Source organism: Polyodon spathula, chromosome 16 (assembly GCF_017654505.1).
Source record: "Polyodon spathula isolate WHYD16114869_AA chromosome 16, ASM1765450v1, whole genome shotgun sequence".
Taxonomy (NCBI): domain Eukaryota; kingdom Metazoa; phylum Chordata; class Actinopteri; order Acipenseriformes; family Polyodontidae; genus Polyodon; species Polyodon spathula.
In genome coordinates this window covers 7,220,661-7,239,737 of record NC_054549.1, presented here as the reverse complement: position 1 = coordinate 7,239,737, position 19,077 = coordinate 7,220,661, and the positions used below count along the sequence as shown (strand labels likewise).

Genomic DNA, 19,077 nt, shown 5'->3' with positions numbered 1-19,077 from the left:
CAATACAATGCCACAACAGAAAAACTAAATAAGTGAGTAAATGGCAGATTTCCAAGAAAGGCACCTGTGAGGGACACAGTTTATAATCTAGTGATAAGTAATAATAACTGTAGCATTCTCTCTAAACCAGGCATGGTTTCAAATACAGCAGGGTGATCTTTTAATGATTTGTAGACGTCAGAATAGACTCGGTGTACACAGATTGACACACTGTATACAGTAGGGCATTTCTTCACTCATCGACCCTAGAGACTGGTAGCACCAGCCACATGCTTTTGTGTAGGGTCAGTGTTAACCCAGCACACTGATGTGAGATATCCAGAAGTACTGAAGGCTTTTGCTAAGAAAGCTTTATTAGTAAGAGACGCCAGTAATCTGGGTTGCAGTAAAAATTGGCTCAGTGTTTATCCAGGTAGTTTGATACTTTAGTGCCTGGAGGCTTAACTAGATTTTGTGCTTGAATAATAATTTTTTTAGTTAAAAGGTTTGTGCCGTAAAGCTACTGTATATACCAGGAGCTGCACAACTCCTTAGTACAATGTTTAAGGGGGCACAAGCCTATGTATTTGTGTGTGTGTGTGTGTGTGTGTATGTGTATATATATATATAGATAGATAGATAGATAGATATAATGGAAGTAGGAAAAAAAAGCTTTGTAATATAGATTACCTTGCTTAACGGTGGTGCACTGTTATCAGTGTATTTTAGTGCCTGTACTATGGTTAACTTGAGACGGAATGGGGTAAACAGAGTCCAGAAAACAGAAGGGGTGGTGATTGTAATGAAGACCCTGTGTTAGCGGAGTGAAGATTTGGGGCTTGTGGCTCATATGTCTACATGGTGATGTGGAATGTTAAAAGCTGAAATAAAGCCTTGCATAAGAAATAACATAACACATAGGGAGATTTACTGGAAGGTGGATTCTGAGCACTGTGCTGCAATAAGCCACACCCAGGTCTTTGCCACAGCTTCCTGTTTGTAATTTGTAGGCTGTTACTGCGGCTTGGTGCTTATATAGAGAGAGGAGACTAGGAATAGCAACACGCTAGTGAGTGGAGGAACACTGCTGCTGCGTTAAAAACAATACATCTCTCATGTGCTAACTGTAATGCTAGTGGAATCTGACTCGCAACTTGACCATGACCCTCTTTTAACTGATCTGATTTTTATATAAAGCATCTATTTAAATAGAATAAGCAACACAGTGTTTTGTTTTTCGTGCGATTTAGACGAGCGCGAAAGGCTGAGGTTCAACCACACGGAAGACCCAGGTGGCAGGTATATGAAACGGATGCAGTGCTGACAAAAGCTCTGGGGATCAGGGGCATTTTGCGGTCAATCTAGATCCTATTGTCTGTTTTTATATATATATATAATGTCTCACACACTAGATGTACTGTACATCTCTTTGAACATTTTAGAAAGCTGTTAAAGCAGCTTTTATTGTAGAATGCGGGCAGCTGGGAGGGAGGAAGGGGACTATTTAATTATTAATTCCTCTCCAGAATCAGGGGTTTCATGTTTTATAAATGACACAGTATGGGAGAAGGCAGAGTTTCTAAAACACTTAGCTTTTTTGTTTGTTTGTTTTGAGAAACTGGGTAAAATGACATGTAGGGCTACTTCATGTCATTTAATTTAAATCCAGGAAATGTTCATGATGGTCATTATGGAGGTTAAACAGTCATCGTTACTTCTTGTACAGCCCATTCTTCTGTAATATGTGGAGTGAAAATATTATATATAGGATTGTTCTACTTGAACATTTTATATAGTGGTATCTGTGCTAATGTGTACTACAGCCAGACCTGGCTTGATCTGACCCTGCATGCTGGATATTTGTCATAAACGCTAACAGACGTAATTCAGAAATAGACAAAACAGTACTGTTAGGTTTGTATCTGTTTACTTCATGTTAATATTGTACTCGGCTTTCGCCCAAATAATGCTTGTTGGAACAGAATGATGGTAAACCAGAAATGGTGAAAACATTACGTCTTTATTGGTTGTATAGTCGTTAATGTTATTTGAATCGATAGAAAATTCTATTCATTTTGAACCTTTTAAATTGGGAGTTAATTAGCTATCCTCCTCCTTCTCTCCAGTGGCCTTAACTAGTTCAGTCTCATTAGTTTAATCTTGCGCTGTCCCCTGACACTGCGAGATCTCGGATCTTCAGCACTTTTTTACATTTTTTTCTCTTTTTTACTAATATCTCCCTGTCCTCTCTCTACACATTTTCACGGTGCCAGAAAATATATTGTTTAAAACTGGAGGAAATTTAAAATTAAAAAAAATAATAATAATCTTCATAGATAGAGTTGGATCTTCCAGTATTTCTTTAGTTTCGCACAACCGATGTTGAAAGAATTCTCTGTTTTGCATTACACTAAAACAAAGCTGTTCCTCAATTGTGAATGCATGTAAAAATGTGTTAGATGATACAGGGTTGCCAGAAGTTTGAGAATTTCCCCTATGACTGCAGAAAAAAGCCTCTACTTTTGACAGTTTGCATGCTACTGGGAAACTAAAGGTAACTATATAGTAAGGAAGAAAAAATCAGCTTGCTTGCTTTATTTTTTTAAAGGCTGTTGTGAGAAGATTTGTAGGCACAGTCCCAACACTAAGATGGAGAAAAGCCTTTCATTAAGAAGGTCATTGTGACACATGAAGCTACATTATTATGTAAGGTGGTGAAGTCTTTATAAACGAGGACATTGAAATAGCATGTAAACCTCCAAGGTGAAATGTACGTAAAACTTGTGTAGTTTCCATGTGCATATCAGCATGGTTTACTGAACTGCATCCATTTCATGCACATGGTGTAACTTCCTTTCTTGCAGTGTGTCAGAATAGTGCTTTACTGTGGATTTTTAAATCCATGTTAATCACTCTATTAAAATTCAGAGCAAGTCTATTTACAAATGGTTGTTGGGGGGTGGCGGTGGAAATGTGTTGTATTTATTTTTTTGTGTAAATTGTGTGAAGGTATTGTGTTAAAGGCATGATTATGGGAAGCTTATGTTTTAAGCTTTTTTTTGGTATTAAATGCGGTATGTGGGTAGCATTGTGGCAAAAAAAATTCCCCCATGAAGAAATATTTGAGGATTGTGTAGTAAGCATGAGCAAACAGCCATGAATATTTTGCAGTGTTGGCATCAAAGGCTTGACTTTGAGAAAGTGCAACAAGGTTCTAGCTAAATTCTAAAGTTTTTTTATTAATTACCAGCATACTGTATGAGTGCGCTTAGGGATGAGATTAAAGCAATATCCAGGTCATTCAGTTTACAAGGTTCTGATAAATGGTCCTGACAGCATAGCACACCTCTGTGTAATGCAAGGTGAGAGAGAGGGAATTACCTGCATACTATGGCATTTTTTTTTTTTTTTAAATCAACAAGATTAGGAGGTTTAGGCTTCTTGCGCAGACACAGACCCAGTTAGCTGCAGTACAGGCAGATTGTTTGCTGGAGAACCTGGTCATTCAGGTTCCCAGCCAAGTCTTTCAAAAGGCACCGTAAGGTAAGGGAACTGAATAGATTTATTTTCTTGTGTTGGGTTTTGAAAAGGACTCCAGGAGCTGCCTTGATGTTTTTATATGTCCTGCTTTGACATTTTAGACCTCCAGTTGGCTGCTATCCTGCTTCATGTATCACAGGCCTGTTTTTTTGTAGTTGATAGTGATGGTATAAACTAAAACAGGTTCTGTGCCTCATCTCGTTGGAGTTTTGATCAGCTTGCAGATTCCACCATCACCAATGAATAATGGTGAAACAAAAACCAGACATTTACAAGCTCTCTGGATATTTTTAGATGCAAGAAGTTGATTTTATTTGTGATTTTCTGTGCAATAGCATATTGAGCCCACTGCACAATGAACACTGATATTTGGCTTCAGTGTTGGGTCTGAAGACTGGCACAAGACTGGACGCTAATAGTAGCAAGCACTGTTAAAGAGGTGCTTGTTTTTGTGGTTTTGGATTATAGGAAAGGAGATTGGTTGGTGGCACTTCTCCCTGTATTACACTGAGTATGTTTTCCTAGTTGACTGGGCTGTTGTGCCCTGGCTTCTGTACTTTAAGTGCCGTTCCGTATGAAGTCAGTATGAGGAAGATGTGTGTTTTTATACGGCTAGTTAGCTGCATGTCTGTGTCTACGCAATTCGTAGCAAATGCAGCGGTTCTAAGTTCTCTCCCAGCTTGTGTTTTTGCTGGTGTGATTTATTGATATTTGAAGGGTGAAATAGTTGCAATTATTCAGCTAGTGGCTTTGTCAGTTTACAGTGTAGTTCACCGATGGCCCCAGTTGAAACAATTCTGTGCTTGATTTAAATTCTACCTTGTATTGACAGGTAGGTAGATCAGATTTTTATGGTATCAGAATATTTCCCTGTCTCCATATTTGAGGGAAAGCCTTTTTGTTTTTCTTTATCATAGAAGGTTTCACTGGAGTGTGTGAAAGTGTTGGGGCTGAGGCCGCGTCAGAGGATTGGGGTCAGAAGGATCATTTCTTTGCTTTAGGCTCATCAGCAGGTTTTGTCTTAACCGGATTTAGCTGAGGAGCTGACCTCAACGCTGTCCCAGGGATTGTGGATGACATTGGGACAAGATGCAGAAAGAGAGGACTGGCCACTAGCAAGCTAGCACTAGACTCTTGAATTTTTTAACATACTACTGTTGGAGGCAGCAAGCAGATTCTGCTTATAACATAGTTTAGAGGAATAAGGTACTGTAAATGCTTTGATTTTGACTTGGATGATGGTTTTCAAACTGCTTTTGCCAACTTGTGACAGATAGAAGTAATGTATTTGTGTAGAAAAAAATGGTAAGATTTGCTGCTTTTTTTTTTTTCTTTTTTAATTGTATTAGGTCTTAGGGTTTGGTTCTTTAATACATAATGGAATTCATTTGCATGTATTATAAATTGACCGTGTAGTTTTGATGTTTGTGAATTATGTGCTTTTAAATTGTGGTGATCCAAAATGAGTAGATCCGGTTGTGGTGATTCAGCACTGCAGTAATGTGGCAAAGTCTTTTTTCATTCATGAGCAAATGCTGCCGAGTGCCATGAAAGGTATTAATCCATTTGTGAAGTTGAGACCTATTAGAAGAATATAAAGAGGTCTTAGAAAGGTAACTCAGCTTGGAGCAGCCGACCGTTACATTTTTGTGTATACCAATACAGCACTTTAAACCCTTCATTGTTTTATGTTGTTTATTTAGCAACGTTTGTAAACTCTGGTAATTCCATACTTTCACTACAAGACAGACACTATTTTAAATGATCTGTGAAATAACTTTTTCTGAACAATTTGTAACAATCTCACCAAATTTGGATTTGTGCCTGTTTTCGATAGTGTGTATAAGATATGACTGGTCAAAATAATATCAACACCGAAATTGTAGAAATGTGACATTGCAATAATATTGATCAAAACTAGGTCATCTCTTTCAGATCTGAGTGTCCCGACAGCAGAAGTGACACGCGCACCTTCAGCACAGCAAAATGAGTGAACTCGACCAGTTACGCCAGGAGTCTGAGCAGCTCAGGAACCAGATCAGAGTATGTATTCACTTGTGTATTGCATCTGCCAATAAAGGGCAGCCAGTACGCTTCCTTGTTCATTTTCTGCCACGTATTATGGAACACACACACAGGGGTAATCAATAGGGTCACAGAATGAATTAGACTGAATTAGTTAACCACCAGTTTGTTTTGTAATAACGGCGACTAACTGACTTATTTTTACCTGTCTTCCAGCATAGGTGTGCTTGACCACAGAAAGCCAGACCTTATTTCTAAGGCAGTCCTATAGTTTTGCACTGTCAGTCTTGTGGATGTGTATGGAGCATACCTTTTTTTTTTTTTAAACACAACAGGATAGTTTATGTATAGATGACATGCCAGTGCTTATCCAAACAAGACCAGATTTATAAGAGTGAAGGAGAGTTCATGTAGATGAGTCCTTTTTCTTTTAGGTTTGTGTTACTGTGAGCAGAATGCTGGATATAGATTTGAAAATGACTGTTTGGAGAAGGAATCTAAACAAACTTTACAGGAGAGTGATTTAAACCAGATCCTGTTGTGTATTTGAGCCTGGAAATGGTCCAGACAGGATGAGTGACCTGCCCTGTGTTTAATAGAACAAAGACCAGGTTTACAGGGGATGATTGTGCAGAGCTTGTATTAAACTTTTCTTTGGTTTTGATCAGTGTACAAAATGTACATTTGCTTTTTTAGATTTGTTTTCATCTTGTTTTTAGAGATATTGCTAACCTGTTTACTCCAATGTCTCAGGACTTTAATCACTTTTTATGTTCTAGAGATTATTGCATGTAGGTAGTTTGCTGGGGTGAATGTGCCACATTTGTTCATCTCCATTTTGCATGAAAATTTCAATTCCACAGCTGTGTACATTCTACTTCTGACAGTTCTTTCCAGCACTTACTCATTTTAAAGTACAACAATTTGACAAAAAATCTGGCTTGGTGCAGTTAGCTTGAAAGGAGAAGTAAACTTCCGATAGTTTAAGTTCACTGAAGTTCTTTTAATATGTATTATGCTTCATCGCTGTGAAACAGGATGTGTAAAACGATAGTAAAGTGCATGTACTATAAACGAGCGGTTTCCAGACTGGTGGGCCTGGGCCCAAAGGTGGACTGTGTTTTCACATTCAAGTTTTAGTGCTGTAGAGCAGACAGCTCTGTCTAACGAACAACAAAGTGGGCCTCAGGTAACGATGTTTGGGAAACTGCAATATTTTAAAAGTTTTAAATTCGTTGGTCTTATACTCATCTTTTTCTTCCAGGATGCCAGGAAATCCTGTGCAGATGCCACCTTGAGCACGGTAATGACCTACACTGTTTATTTTTGAGAAAGGGAGAGGGGTGAAGGTTGGGGCTGTGGGAGACGCAGCAATTGGAATCCTGCTCTAAAGACTGCAGGGAGAAAAAAGTAATCCTACAAAGCTGCTCGAAGCTCATGATTGAAGCATGGTTCACCTAAAATTTGAAGTATTTCAGCATCCCAGAATTAGAGAGGAGCGAGGGGGTAGCAACACATATCTTAACCCTAACTCCCACTGAAATACAGAAGGCTTACCTTTTCTGGGTAAAATTGTTGTACTTTTGATCACTGCATTGCATTTATGCTCTGATACCAGATCATTCCAATTGTGTAAATGCTATGACTTGTTGGCACTTACTTTTTGTTCTTTTAGGTCACAGCTAATATTGATCCTGTGGGCAGAATTCAGATGCGCACTAGACGAACACTGAGGGGTCATCTGGCTAAAATTTATGCCATGCATTGGGGCACTGACTCCAGGTTAGTATCAACTGGTTTAAAGTAATATGAAGGAAAGGGATGCTAATGGGGCTTAAGAGTTTATGAAAGAATGATATAAACCTGTTTTGTTAACCATATGATGCTGTGTAGTGAACAATGGTGACAGAGGGAAGAGAATTTGACTGGTTAGTCCTTCTGGTTAATATACTTGTGGTTCATATAGCTGACTGAAGTGAACTCCCTGAAAAACTAATGAACTAGCAATTTACATGGAGCAGCAAGCCATCAGGGAAATTAAACAGATTTGTAAAGGTTCTCTGCTCAACTTTTGCACTTTCTAAAAGGGGGAAAAAACCTAGGTTACTGTCTTAAGGGGTGTATTTAATTTGATGAAATTGATTTTACATTGTTAGAGATGATAATAGAAATGTTAATACACAAAGCTGCATTTTATTTTTACACAAGCTATTTTCTCAGTTATTTTTAGTGTTGCAGCCCATGGAACTAGACAAAAAGGCTTTTTGCATTTACACAACTTTCACTATAAGATCTTAAAGCTTGTAGGTCGAGCATGGTTAGAGGTGCATGTTTTCATTTTACTCTTATCTCCTGTACGTCCCCTGAATTTTCACTTTGTTTCAATACAAGGAAGTTCAAATGTTTATCTGAAACAAAAAAATGAGAGTATCCTGGTGTTGCATTAATCAGTAAATTAAATTAAAACGCATCTTGTTAATCTAATGAAAGTGAGGTGGTTAATTCCTGTATCTCTAATAGTCTGTCTGCAAGCTGAGATAATACTGGACAAGCCCTGTTAAGTATCTTACAGTGAATAAAGGACGTGGGGTTGCCACGTTACAGAGGCTGAGGATATATGTTCAGAGGTGTGATTGCATCTGTCCAGGGGAATGAGAGAAAGTTATTCAGCCTTTAACATTATAAGAGAAAAGGCGATCGTATGCAAATATGTACATTGATTCTCGTGTGTGTGTTTCCAAACAGAACAATCAACATAAAGACCTGTAGAAATATAAAAGTTATGTACAGTTGGGCTTGTTTCATCCCAGAATAGAAGCTTGCTCCGCTGGAGGTCCGATCCTTCCCAGGGCCACACCCAGACGGTATTCAGCCAGTGGCAAACAAGTTTACTAGCCAGTCCTCCGGTCAAAGGATATGCAATTTTTACCACACTGTCTCTTGCAAGCTACATTCAATAAGTGCAAATGGAAGACATAAGTTAAAGGTTGTTTCAATGCCAGGATTTGCATTACAATTTTTTTCAGTGTCCAGGAAATGTCCCAATATGTGATGCATGCAGTTTATAATCTTCCAGGCTGTACAAAAATTGCCTTTTGATTTGATATAATTGATGAAGCTTTGAAAATTTTTAGGAGTGTGATCTCGTAAAGGGGTTAAAAAAAAAAAAAAAATGAATTGGTTGTGCATTTTATATCGATTTAAATACTGCTCACATTTCCACTTATGGAGTGCGATTGGCGCTTTTGGTAATATGGTCATTGAATACACCAACGCAAAATTCCCTTGACTTTTTTTTTATATAACCAAGGCAATCATTTTATGACTAAAATAGGTTGGTCTTCATTAAAATAACTATATTTAGTATTAAGGTTAATGGTTTCCCTAGAGGTGTACATTCAACCAACTAAGGTATTTTGCAGAAATGATGGCATTTTATGAACAGCTGCTGAACACATCTGAAACAAGAAGATTCTGTGCACAGGCTAGCAATTTTGGAAAGTGTCCTTACTGTTCCTTTTACATATGACCAATGGTAAATTAAGTATTTTATGATTCCACTACAATCTCACTGAAAAAGAAACCACTGTATCCATTCAGAGAAACCGTCAACATTTTAAGGTTTGCCAACATTCAAAGTAGTAGATGTTCAAAACATTGAGTTAGACAAGAGCAACCTTCTCCCCAGTAAAGAAGTGATTTATATTTAACATCTGTTCATTTGTATTCTTTTAAACTAATCGCACATTAATAATTACTTACTCCCCATCTTCATTTAGAAACTTTAGTCTATTTTGTTTATGCTGTTGTCCACAAAACCAAAAATATCTTCTCAAATTGCCTGTACTTGCTGTGTGTCCTTTTCAATTATTATTTAGGGGAAGTTCTTCCAGTTTATACAAGCATATGGTTCCCAGTTCTGTACTAGGTTGGGATGTTTGCTGAAAGCTTACTGGATGCCTGTTTAACACCAGTCCTATTTATTGACCCAGTTATAATTTTGTTTGTGTTCCTGCCATCACCATCAATGTTTTCTTGTCTCTCTCCCCAGACTGCTGGTGAGTGCCTCCCAGGATGGCAAACTCATCATCTGGGACAGCTACACCACAAACAAGGTGAGACCACTGTTAGCATTGCTTACTTATGTAATGTGGGGAAAAAAAAAAAAACTGACCAGTGCAACAAAATTTAGCCACAGTATTTACAAGATGTAATGTAGCACATTGTATTCTGTAGAACCCTAACAGATGTACTGTAGCATACAACTTTTATATAGAGTGGAACTGTATTTAAAATAGTCTTCCTAAATTCATACCCACATGATGACACGCTGATGTGGGTGGGGTGTTTTTGTTTTTTTCAATACATCAGCTTTTAATTGAGGTAATTCATCTGAACCAAAACTGATTTGGCCTATCATTATGCATCTTCATAGTAGTTTTAATTTTAAATCCACGGCAGTAATTAGCAGAATTTACTTCTGAACTGCAAGTGCACCATTATAGAGAATTGCATGGTGCTGTGTAAATTTAGGACACATCCCAGGGATGGAAATAAGACTCCCATTGCATAGCATTTTGGATAATTGCAAACCATTCCTGGTTTTACTATGTTTTAAGATGCACCAGAGCTTATCACCTATACACTGTGGCTAATGAAGCAAAACCTGGAATGGGAGAAACTGCTGTGCAATAAGAGTATTATTTCCATCTCTGCATCCTATGCATAAGTATTGAGGGAAATAAGCATTGCTTGGAGGGAGGGATCGGAGATAAATGCATGTTCTTATGTGAAATCGAGCTTCCAAAACGGCGTGCAATGAGAAGCTTTGCAGTACAAAAAGATGCCTTCTGTCAACAAGGACTGCAGGATTTCAGTGTACTGGAATCTTTTAAATATTGTGAGCAGTCTTGAGTAACTGGATTTGTATCTGTCCCCAGGTTCATGCCATCCCTCTGCGCTCCTCCTGGGTCATGACCTGTGCGTACGCTCCTTCTGGAAACTATGTAGCTTGTGGTGGACTTGATAACGTGTGTTCTATTTACAACCTGAAAACACGGGAAGGAAATGTCCGTGTGAGCCGTGAGCTGGCTGGACACACAGGTAAGGAGCATTGTATTATATTAGTGTTATTTCTACTAAAGTGCAAGTTTGCAAGAGCTCAGTATTCCCCTTTTTAAGAACCTTTTAATATCCCAAACCTAGACAGCATGTAACCACTGCAGTTTTCAGGATATACTCTCTGATGCAGAATCCCACATTCTAAAATCTTTTTTTTCAGGACCTTTTCTTCCATTGCTGATTTTATTTGAAACCAAAAAAAAAATGAGACTTGTATATGCAAACCTGTGTTTTGTTTTGCATTCTAGCATCTGTATGATCATGAGAAATTAGGACCCATGTTTTTTTTTGCTTCCCCCCCCCCGGTCTGTTTAATTTGCAGGCTACCTGTCTTGCTGTCGTTTCCTGGATGATAACCAGATTGTAACCAGCTCTGGAGACACCACCTGGTGAGTAAGGGGAACTGCAGTAGAATCGAGAGCAATGTCAAATTCCCCTCTGAGCAGCAGGGCGGAAACCTCCTTATTAAGACGGCTGAAAATAAAAATAATATATTGTCTATTGCAGAGATTTATACTGTAATGGAGCAAAATTGTAAATTTTTCTTGTGCCAACACTACATGGGAACCCATAGGATGTTGCGTTACTGTAAATACTGACATTTCAAAGGGAAACGAATACCTTCTCTACTCAAACAATACGCAGGTTGTTGTTATATGCAAGAATTAGATTCGTGGGAGAGACTCATCACAAACAATTCAGACTGTTTTCTGACCTTTGAGGAAGAGGCAGACGTTTCCAATGAAATTCAATTAAGTTTTCTACTGCTTTTGTTTTTCTTTGTTTCACTAATCTGTAATTCTTTGTAAAGTACGAATGCACTGTGAATAGACAGGTTACTGGGAGATGACAATTAAGAGCTGCTATTTTGTGAAATTATTTGAATCGGATTTCCAGGTAAAGAATCAGGAACTGAAAGTCCTTGTTGCACATGACTACCAAAAATCATTTGACTCTGTTAGTGTCCTGTTTAAACTCCAGGGGTTGCCTGAAGGCAGCAAGTCAATGACTATAGAATGACTTATGCAAATCTTTCAAATGACACTTCTACATTACCAAATATTTACACTTGCTGTGTTCTTGTTTAGTTTGTAGCCTGACGAGCTTTGAGAGACTTTCGTACTTTTTTTTTTTTTTTTTGTAAATAAAATGTGTTCCCTTTTGTCTGTAGCGCTCTGTGGGATATTGAAACTGGCCAGCAGACAACTACATTTGCTGGCCACACTGGGGATGTCATGAGCCTCTCACTTGCACCTGATACCAGGTGCTTTGTCTCTGGTGCTTGCGATGCCTCCGCCAAACTTTGGGATGTCAGAGAAGGAATGTGCCGACAAACTTTCACCGGACACGAGTCTGACATCAATGCCATCTGCGTAAGTAAGAGCCATTGTTGGCAACGGTAACGCAGAACACTTGGACTTTTTTTTAAACGTTTCATTTATAGTTTTTACAGTAAGTGGCAATAGTGATGAAAATATTATGTAAGTAGCCAAATCTAAGATTGCACCATAACTAAGCAAGGTGATAATATTAATATCTTCTCTGTTTCTAGTTCTTTCCTAATGGCAATGCATTCGCAACGGGCTCAGACGACGCCACCTGCAGGCTGTTTGATCTGCGTGCTGACCAGGAGTTGATGGTTTACTCTCACGATAACATCATCTGTGGAATCACATCTGTAGCGTTCTCCAAGAGTGGCCGTCTGCTGCTAGCTGGATATGACGACTTCAACTGCAATGTCTGGGACTCCCTCAAAGCTGACCGTGCAGGTAAGCAGACGTGTCGCCCTATTCTGGTGCACCAAAATCATCTGAGCGCAAAGACCTTTTCATACAGAAAGTGTGTGTGTGTTACACTGGTGCAAGATTTAAAAAATAAACAAGTAGCTTTGTCTATAACATTGCTGTTATTAAGATCAACAGTGTTGGAGCGCAGCAATAGACATAACTGGTACCCAATGCAGGATGCAGTGTCCCCAGAAAAATCCAGGAATGGTTCCTGCAGGTTGCTTCATGGGTGAATGAGTAGTAATGGCAACTATAATTGATGTGTTTAAAGAGTAGTCATGCCAGTGAGCAAACTGGGGAAAGTGTGCAATTGTCAATAATATAATGGACATCAAGTATTTACATCAGAATTGTTTTGTGGGGGCGAGGGGTCTCTCTTCACAAAAATTGTAGTTTGCTATTGTGCATCTGCAATCCTTAAAAACCTTTGTATGGATAGTGAAAAAAACTCATAAGGACATTGGCAGCTTAATATTTTGTTGTTGAATAAACGTTTTCTAGTACCCCAGTATAGCAGCTTGGTTGAAATGTGATTAAATGTTACACTGAGGATAAACAGTCATTCTTCTTGTTTTACGCTGGCTTCTAACAATTCTGTTCTAATTCCGGTGGCATGTAAAGAAACCGGACCACATTGCTGGAATGCTTGCTCAGTCGTCTCTGTTGGTCCCGTTGTCCTGTGAAGCGTTGGGTTTAAAGGCATCTTTCTCCTCTGGCGTGGTGGAAGGGGTGAATAACGAGATGGAGTAACACATTAATAGAGCACTCTGCTGGGGCTTCAAATTCACTCTGAATCTGTTTCCAGCCGTTTCAGCAGCTGGTGCAGGGGAAGGCTTCCGACGGCGGCATTTGTTTTTAAATGCACTATTGATTGCATTTGTGAAGTGATGGCACCACAGCAGACAGCAGAAATGAGAACCCTGATTGTTGCACACACCCTGAAACCAGGGTTTGCATCGTCTTACAAATACATGCAGACAGTTCATTTTAAGATAATCTTTAACCGCTTTTATATTTGACATTGTACAGATGTAGGACCGTTCACCACAAAACTTTGAAGCAGGATGTTGTGAAATGTAATTCTTATTTCTAATTTTAAAAGTTAAGATTAAACTGGGGGTAAATATTGTTATATTAGAGATGCCACTGTTTGTGTGATTAATCAGTTGCTGTATTTGATCTCTTATAGGTGTTCTTGCTGGTCACGATAACAGAGTCAGCTGCTTGGGTGTAACTGATGACGGCATGGCCGTTGCAACAGGATCGTGGGACAGTTTCCTCAAGATCTGGAACTAAAAAGCCTGAAGGTAGTCATTTGAAACGTTAAAATAAATAGTTTATTTACCTCGTGTGTGGGTTTTTTTTTTTTTTTTTTTTTACTTGCCTAAGTTTCTTTTTGTTTTCTTTTTCAGATGGCATTCGGACTCCAACGTGGCTGGAAGACCATTCCGACATAATTAAAAATCATTGCATATCCAATCTACTCATACTGACTCAAACACCCCCAAAACTACGAAGGGCAAAATTTTACCTTTCCTTCTCTCGTTTAAAAAGAAGAGCACAACTGTTTATCACCTAACAAAAGAAGAATTCCTGTGGTATTTTAAAGCAAAAAGACAAAAGATTGTGCATTTCTTTTGGGACCATTTTATGTTTCTGTTTTGAGAGAAAAAGAAAAACACTATCATCCCATACAAAATGTAACTAGGAAACAAATGTTTGAGCCTAATCATGAAATGATCTAACTCTTGCTAGTTTCATTTTAAATTTTAGATCTGTGAGCTTGTTTAACATTAGTAATGAAAGCATTGTTTTATCACAGTTTAAGGTTTTTAGAATCCTGTTTGCAGCTGAGTTTAAAATAAAAAAATAAGTTACTTGTCTTTCTTTTTTTTTCTTTTTAAATCAGCTTGAAAACAAACATAAGGGAGTCCAAGCCCAGCATTCGGAGCTGTATATTTAGTCCCAGATTTCTTTTCTGTCCTGTGTCACAGATCTTTGTTTTGCACAAAGAAACTTTGCGTATGTAGAATAATATTGAAAACGTAAACTAACCAAGCACATGCTGTTTGTGGTAATGAATGCTCGTTTTTAAAATTAACTTTTTTTTCTTCTCCTTTTTCTGTTGTTGGGTAATGTAGAATAACTAAATGAAGATGAACCCCTCAATTTGTTTTGTTTTCTGTTCTGTTGGTTTTCTTTTTGTTTAGGGGGGGTTACATTTTTACCCCTGTTTACTCTCTGGAGTTTCCTGTTTTTAACAAGAGGTGCCCGTTCCGTGCTTGGAAATACAGTTAAAACTCTGTGTATGAAATCTTGTATAAATCAATGTTTGAAAATAATGATCTTGAACTTTCTAAGTTTAAAAAAAAAAAAAAAAAAAAAAAAAAAAAACTTTTGGTTGTTTGCCATGGGTGGGTTTACTCTTAGAATCGCATGCTGTAGAATTGCTTAAAAAAAAAAAAAAAAAAAAAAAAAAAAAAAAAAAAAGTGCATATGAAACTAAGTCCTTAGATGTTTTTCTTTAAGAAAATAACCTGTTAAAACTGTAACCATTGCCGCTGTATTCAATATTGTTTTGGCTACTGTGCATACATCCTTTAAATTAAAATGGAAAGCTATGCACCAAGGAGAAGCACCGTATATACAGTGAAAAAAATAAAACGTACAAGCCTGTTCTTATGATCGACATCTCTGGAATGATTCTTAAAGAAATGATGAAAAGGTCCATCCTATTTGTAACAGAACTCTGGGAGGAATATAGTCCAACTCCTACTGCAGTGAAAGATTTCCAATACCTGAATGCTAGAATCATTTTGTAACGAACAGGTTTTCTGGCTTTCTTTAATATAAAATAAAAAAAAACGAAGAAAAAATCGTGCAGCGTTTGGATGGCAGAATTTTCTGTTAGTCCCTTTTCACTGGAACGCTCTTTCCTTAGCAATAGTGGCTTCTTTTTTTCATTCTGTTTTTTTTCTCTGCGACATACTGTACAAAAAAAATGTGCTGTAGTTGTGCGTTAGGCCTGGACTTGGCAAAAAAATAAATAAAATCCCTTTTTCTCTTACTCTCTCTTTCCATGAAATAACTGTAGATCTCTCTGCATCCCACTGTTCCCTTTTCACCTTTTGTATTTAATTTTAAAGTCAGTCAGTGTACTACAGAAAGCTGGATGCAAGATAGATACTATATTAAAATGTACTGTTATTTAAGATGTAATAAAAAGCAGTTTGAGATGATTTTTCTGTGTTGAGCGGTTGTTTTTTTTTTTTTATTTGCAGTTTGTGTGGTGATGTGCAATGGGGTGAAAACAATTGCAAGTTCTCTTGACTTGGAAGTGAAATTTGCTGTTTCTATGTTTAACTAAATGTTCTGTTGGACAGGTAGGCTTTCCAGCTCTGCTTACAACGGTCTTATCTGGTATGCAACGTGTCTGTGTATAGACTGTTGCTATGTAAGATTCTTCACGAAGGTACTGTCTCAAACCCAAATGGTTTTTATAGATGACCAGGAATACCCACAGTATTGGATATTTTATGAGGGTATCCAAAAAACAATGGTGCTTAATAAATATCTGAAACCAAGGAAATATATATTTAAGAGCGCTGTACACATTACAGCTTTGAATTTAGACTGCAGGGGGGAATATTTAAAAATAAACCAATATTTATTTTATATATAAAAGATGGCTCAGTAACCAATGTGTGTAGCAGATATTGTTTTCTAGTCAAAAAAAAGATAAGGGTTTTCATTCAAATGTCATAATGGGTATTGTTGCCAGTGGTGCTGGGTTCTCATCAGCAGATGTTAAAACAAAGGACAATCTCAATGCCTACCGCTGGTAATGCAATTGGAGGGAGGGGTGTTTTACAGTACTGTCAGTCTGTAACTGGCAGATCCAGCATGCTGGTATGTGACACCAGTGTTACATAGTTCCAGTGCATTTTAACTGATTTGTTTTCTGCTTGCTTTACCAGTAGATTGTTGCTAGTTTCTTGCCTGTTTATTAAATTGCAAGGGAGGAGGGGGGGGGGTCTCTCCAGTCAATTACTAAAGCAGGTAATGAATGCCATAGATATACACACTGAAATGGACCCTTGTTTATGAATGGCTGGCTGCCCTGCACTTGCAATCTATCTAGGGCTTTCCTGGAAATTTAGAAGTTTAATGATAGTTCTGTTTCAATTTTGTAGATTTGTGTCAGATTAAAAGTCACAGATAAGACCATGCATGCACTTTGTGTTTCACTTTACAAACTGCGTTGAAAGTGCCAGTGGATTAGCACCGTGTGTCAAATGAAAGCCATGACCATAGCACCTTATAACCTGTTCAGTGGTATAAAGGGTCACCTTATAATGAGGCAGAACTGTATTTTAAACTCGAGGATAGGAATTCAGGATCAAGTAAGGAGGGGGGACAATGCCTTTCAAAACGTGCACATTGAGAGTCCTTTGATGTTTTTCTTTAAGAAAATAACCTGTTAAAACTGAAACTAGCAACAATCTACAGGTAAAAAGCAAGCAGAAAACAAATCGTTTAAAATGCACTGGAACTATGTAACACTGCTGTCGCATATCAGCTGTGCAAACAGTGGCTATAAATGTCCATATCTTCGAAACATCCATGACACGTCATATTTGCATATATATCGAGCTAGTCCATTAAAAACATGTTTTACTTGTATGATATAACACAGTCCTAGAGAATGAAAGTACAGTAGAAGCTTGTTATTGTCAGACTAACAGAACTCCCTTATTGTCTCCCCTATAAAGCAGTGTCAGATTCCAAGTAATATCCACTGCAGGGATGGATAGAAATCTCCTGTTGCATAGCAGTTTCACCCATTCCATGTTTTGCTATGAGCTTGATGAGTTCCAGTGTACAGGTAACAAGCTCAGATGTGTCTTGGTAAACTCATTCAAATGAGGAATGGATCAAACAGCTGAAGCACTGGGTGAATGTATCAATTGTTCAGTAATTCAGGAAGGTTATGGTAATTAGTGTGGACTAACATCCCCATCTGTTCATTTAGCAAAACCAAAAATCAATAGGAAAAAGAGAAATACTGCAACACTGAAAGTAAGATCAGGGCTGGTTCTGTAGAATGCTACTATTTAAATGGGTAGAATGTTAGGTCCTCAGCATGGTTTGAATGAACTTTGATAGTCTCATCATGCATGCAAATTCAGTGCCGTGTAAGTTAATGTAAATGATTTCCTAGGAAACGAGATTTTTGTGGTTTTTTTGTTTTTATTTATTTATTTTTTAATCGATACAACCTTCCCCACATTTCCTCAGCCAGAGATAGTAATCATACTATCATTCAAATCCTTGGACACATGTCTACTGTGGCAACAACAGCATGGTGATAACATGCAACGAGGGCTTACAACCATCCTGTATCGTACTGCTGCCCTTGATTTTGCATCTAAACACTGGGTCTTCAAAATAAGTTTAGCAGCCAAACATATTGTACAGCATTAAAATAGGAGGTTAGGTATAATACCTGCACAAATTAACCCACAAGAACGGGTCGTGGGTAATCTTGAAAGGAATGCTAAACAATGGGCAATATTTTTATAAAACCTTTTGAGTCTTGTTTTTTATGTTAAGATGCGCATGTTTAATATACAACGCTGTTGATAGACTGCTACACCCTCACTGTGAGTTGCATGGTTATAACTTATATTGCAGCTAGAGATTAGTCTACAGCAACTTATATATATATATATATATGCCTATATATATATCTATATATATATATATATATAAGAACATGAGTGTAGATTAGAATGCAGCATTAAGTTTTCCTATCCCTTATTAATAATATGGCAAAGACCTGCTGTGCCTGTTGTAAACTCTTTTGCTGCTTAGTCACTTGTTCGTGCACAGTTTACATGGTAAATAGGAGTCATTCAAATGGTGTATTCGTGTTTTCACGATCCAGATCAAATGGAAATACCCCTTAGCAAACGCCAACATGCTCACCAGCCCGATTGCAAAACATTATCAATCAGCCCCAGGGGGTGACGGATGCTGCCTTTGTTTAAAGGTGTTCTAGCGCCATCTTGTGTGCGTTAAAATGTCTGAACCTTTCAGAAATGCTGTTCATTATTGAAACGAAGTGTTGTTCTCCATACTGTGGCCCCGTCTTCGGTCCACACTGACAATCCAATCGAGCCCGATTCTCTGTGTGCGTGAACCACAAACACCTTTGAACAGAAAGCGAGTCAGGTGTTTCCAAGCTGCAGGACACATCACTTCTGACTGAAATGTACAGCGGTGTTGGAGTTTTAAATGGCAGGCAACGGCAACTGGAAACGGCTTATAGGTACTGCATATGCAGAGTCACTTACAATAGGACATTGATTTAACATCTCATCCGCAGGATGGAGCACAAGGTATTGAAGTGACTTGCTCAGGGTCACGCAGTCAGTGGCTGAGATTTGAACCGGCTCTGGACTTTAACCACTGGGCAACACTGCAACCATATATCAATTAGACCTGTTTAAAGTAATTTATGGGAATTCATTACAACATTAACAGTGAATATTTAAAAAAAAATAAACTTTAGCACATGCAGACCAGCGTTGACTCGTTGACTTCCATTATATTTCAGTGAGCT

At 38.0% G+C, this 19,077-nt stretch overlaps 1 protein-coding gene across 2 annotated transcripts in view; it reads left to right on the top strand.

Moving 5' to 3' along the window:
- Positions 1–15,691, top strand: part of LOC121328534 (guanine nucleotide-binding protein G(I)/G(S)/G(T) subunit beta-1) — a 28,893-nt gene extending 13,202 nt beyond the window's left edge. Inside the window, exons 2-11 of one of the 2 annotated variants that reach the window (XM_041273239.1) lie at positions 5,455–5,562; positions 6,809–6,847; positions 7,220–7,326; positions 9,596–9,659; positions 10,485–10,647; positions 10,988–11,054; positions 11,837–12,038; positions 12,218–12,434; positions 13,642–13,759; positions 13,865–15,691. In XM_041273239.1, coding sequence (XP_041129173.1) covers positions 5,506–5,562; positions 6,809–6,847; positions 7,220–7,326; positions 9,596–9,659; positions 10,485–10,647; positions 10,988–11,054; positions 11,837–12,038; positions 12,218–12,434; positions 13,642–13,748 — 1,023 coding nt within the window. In that variant the 5' untranslated portion in view covers positions 5,455–5,505 and the 3' untranslated portion in view covers positions 13,749–13,759; positions 13,865–15,691. Of the gene's footprint in view, positions 1–5,440; positions 5,563–6,808; positions 6,848–7,219; positions 7,327–9,595; positions 9,660–10,484; positions 10,648–10,987; positions 11,055–11,836; positions 12,039–12,217; positions 12,435–13,641; positions 13,760–13,864 lie in introns of both variants that reach the window. The other variant, XM_041273240.1, reaches the window with a different exon arrangement.
- Positions 15,692–19,077: the final 3,386 nt, after the last annotated feature.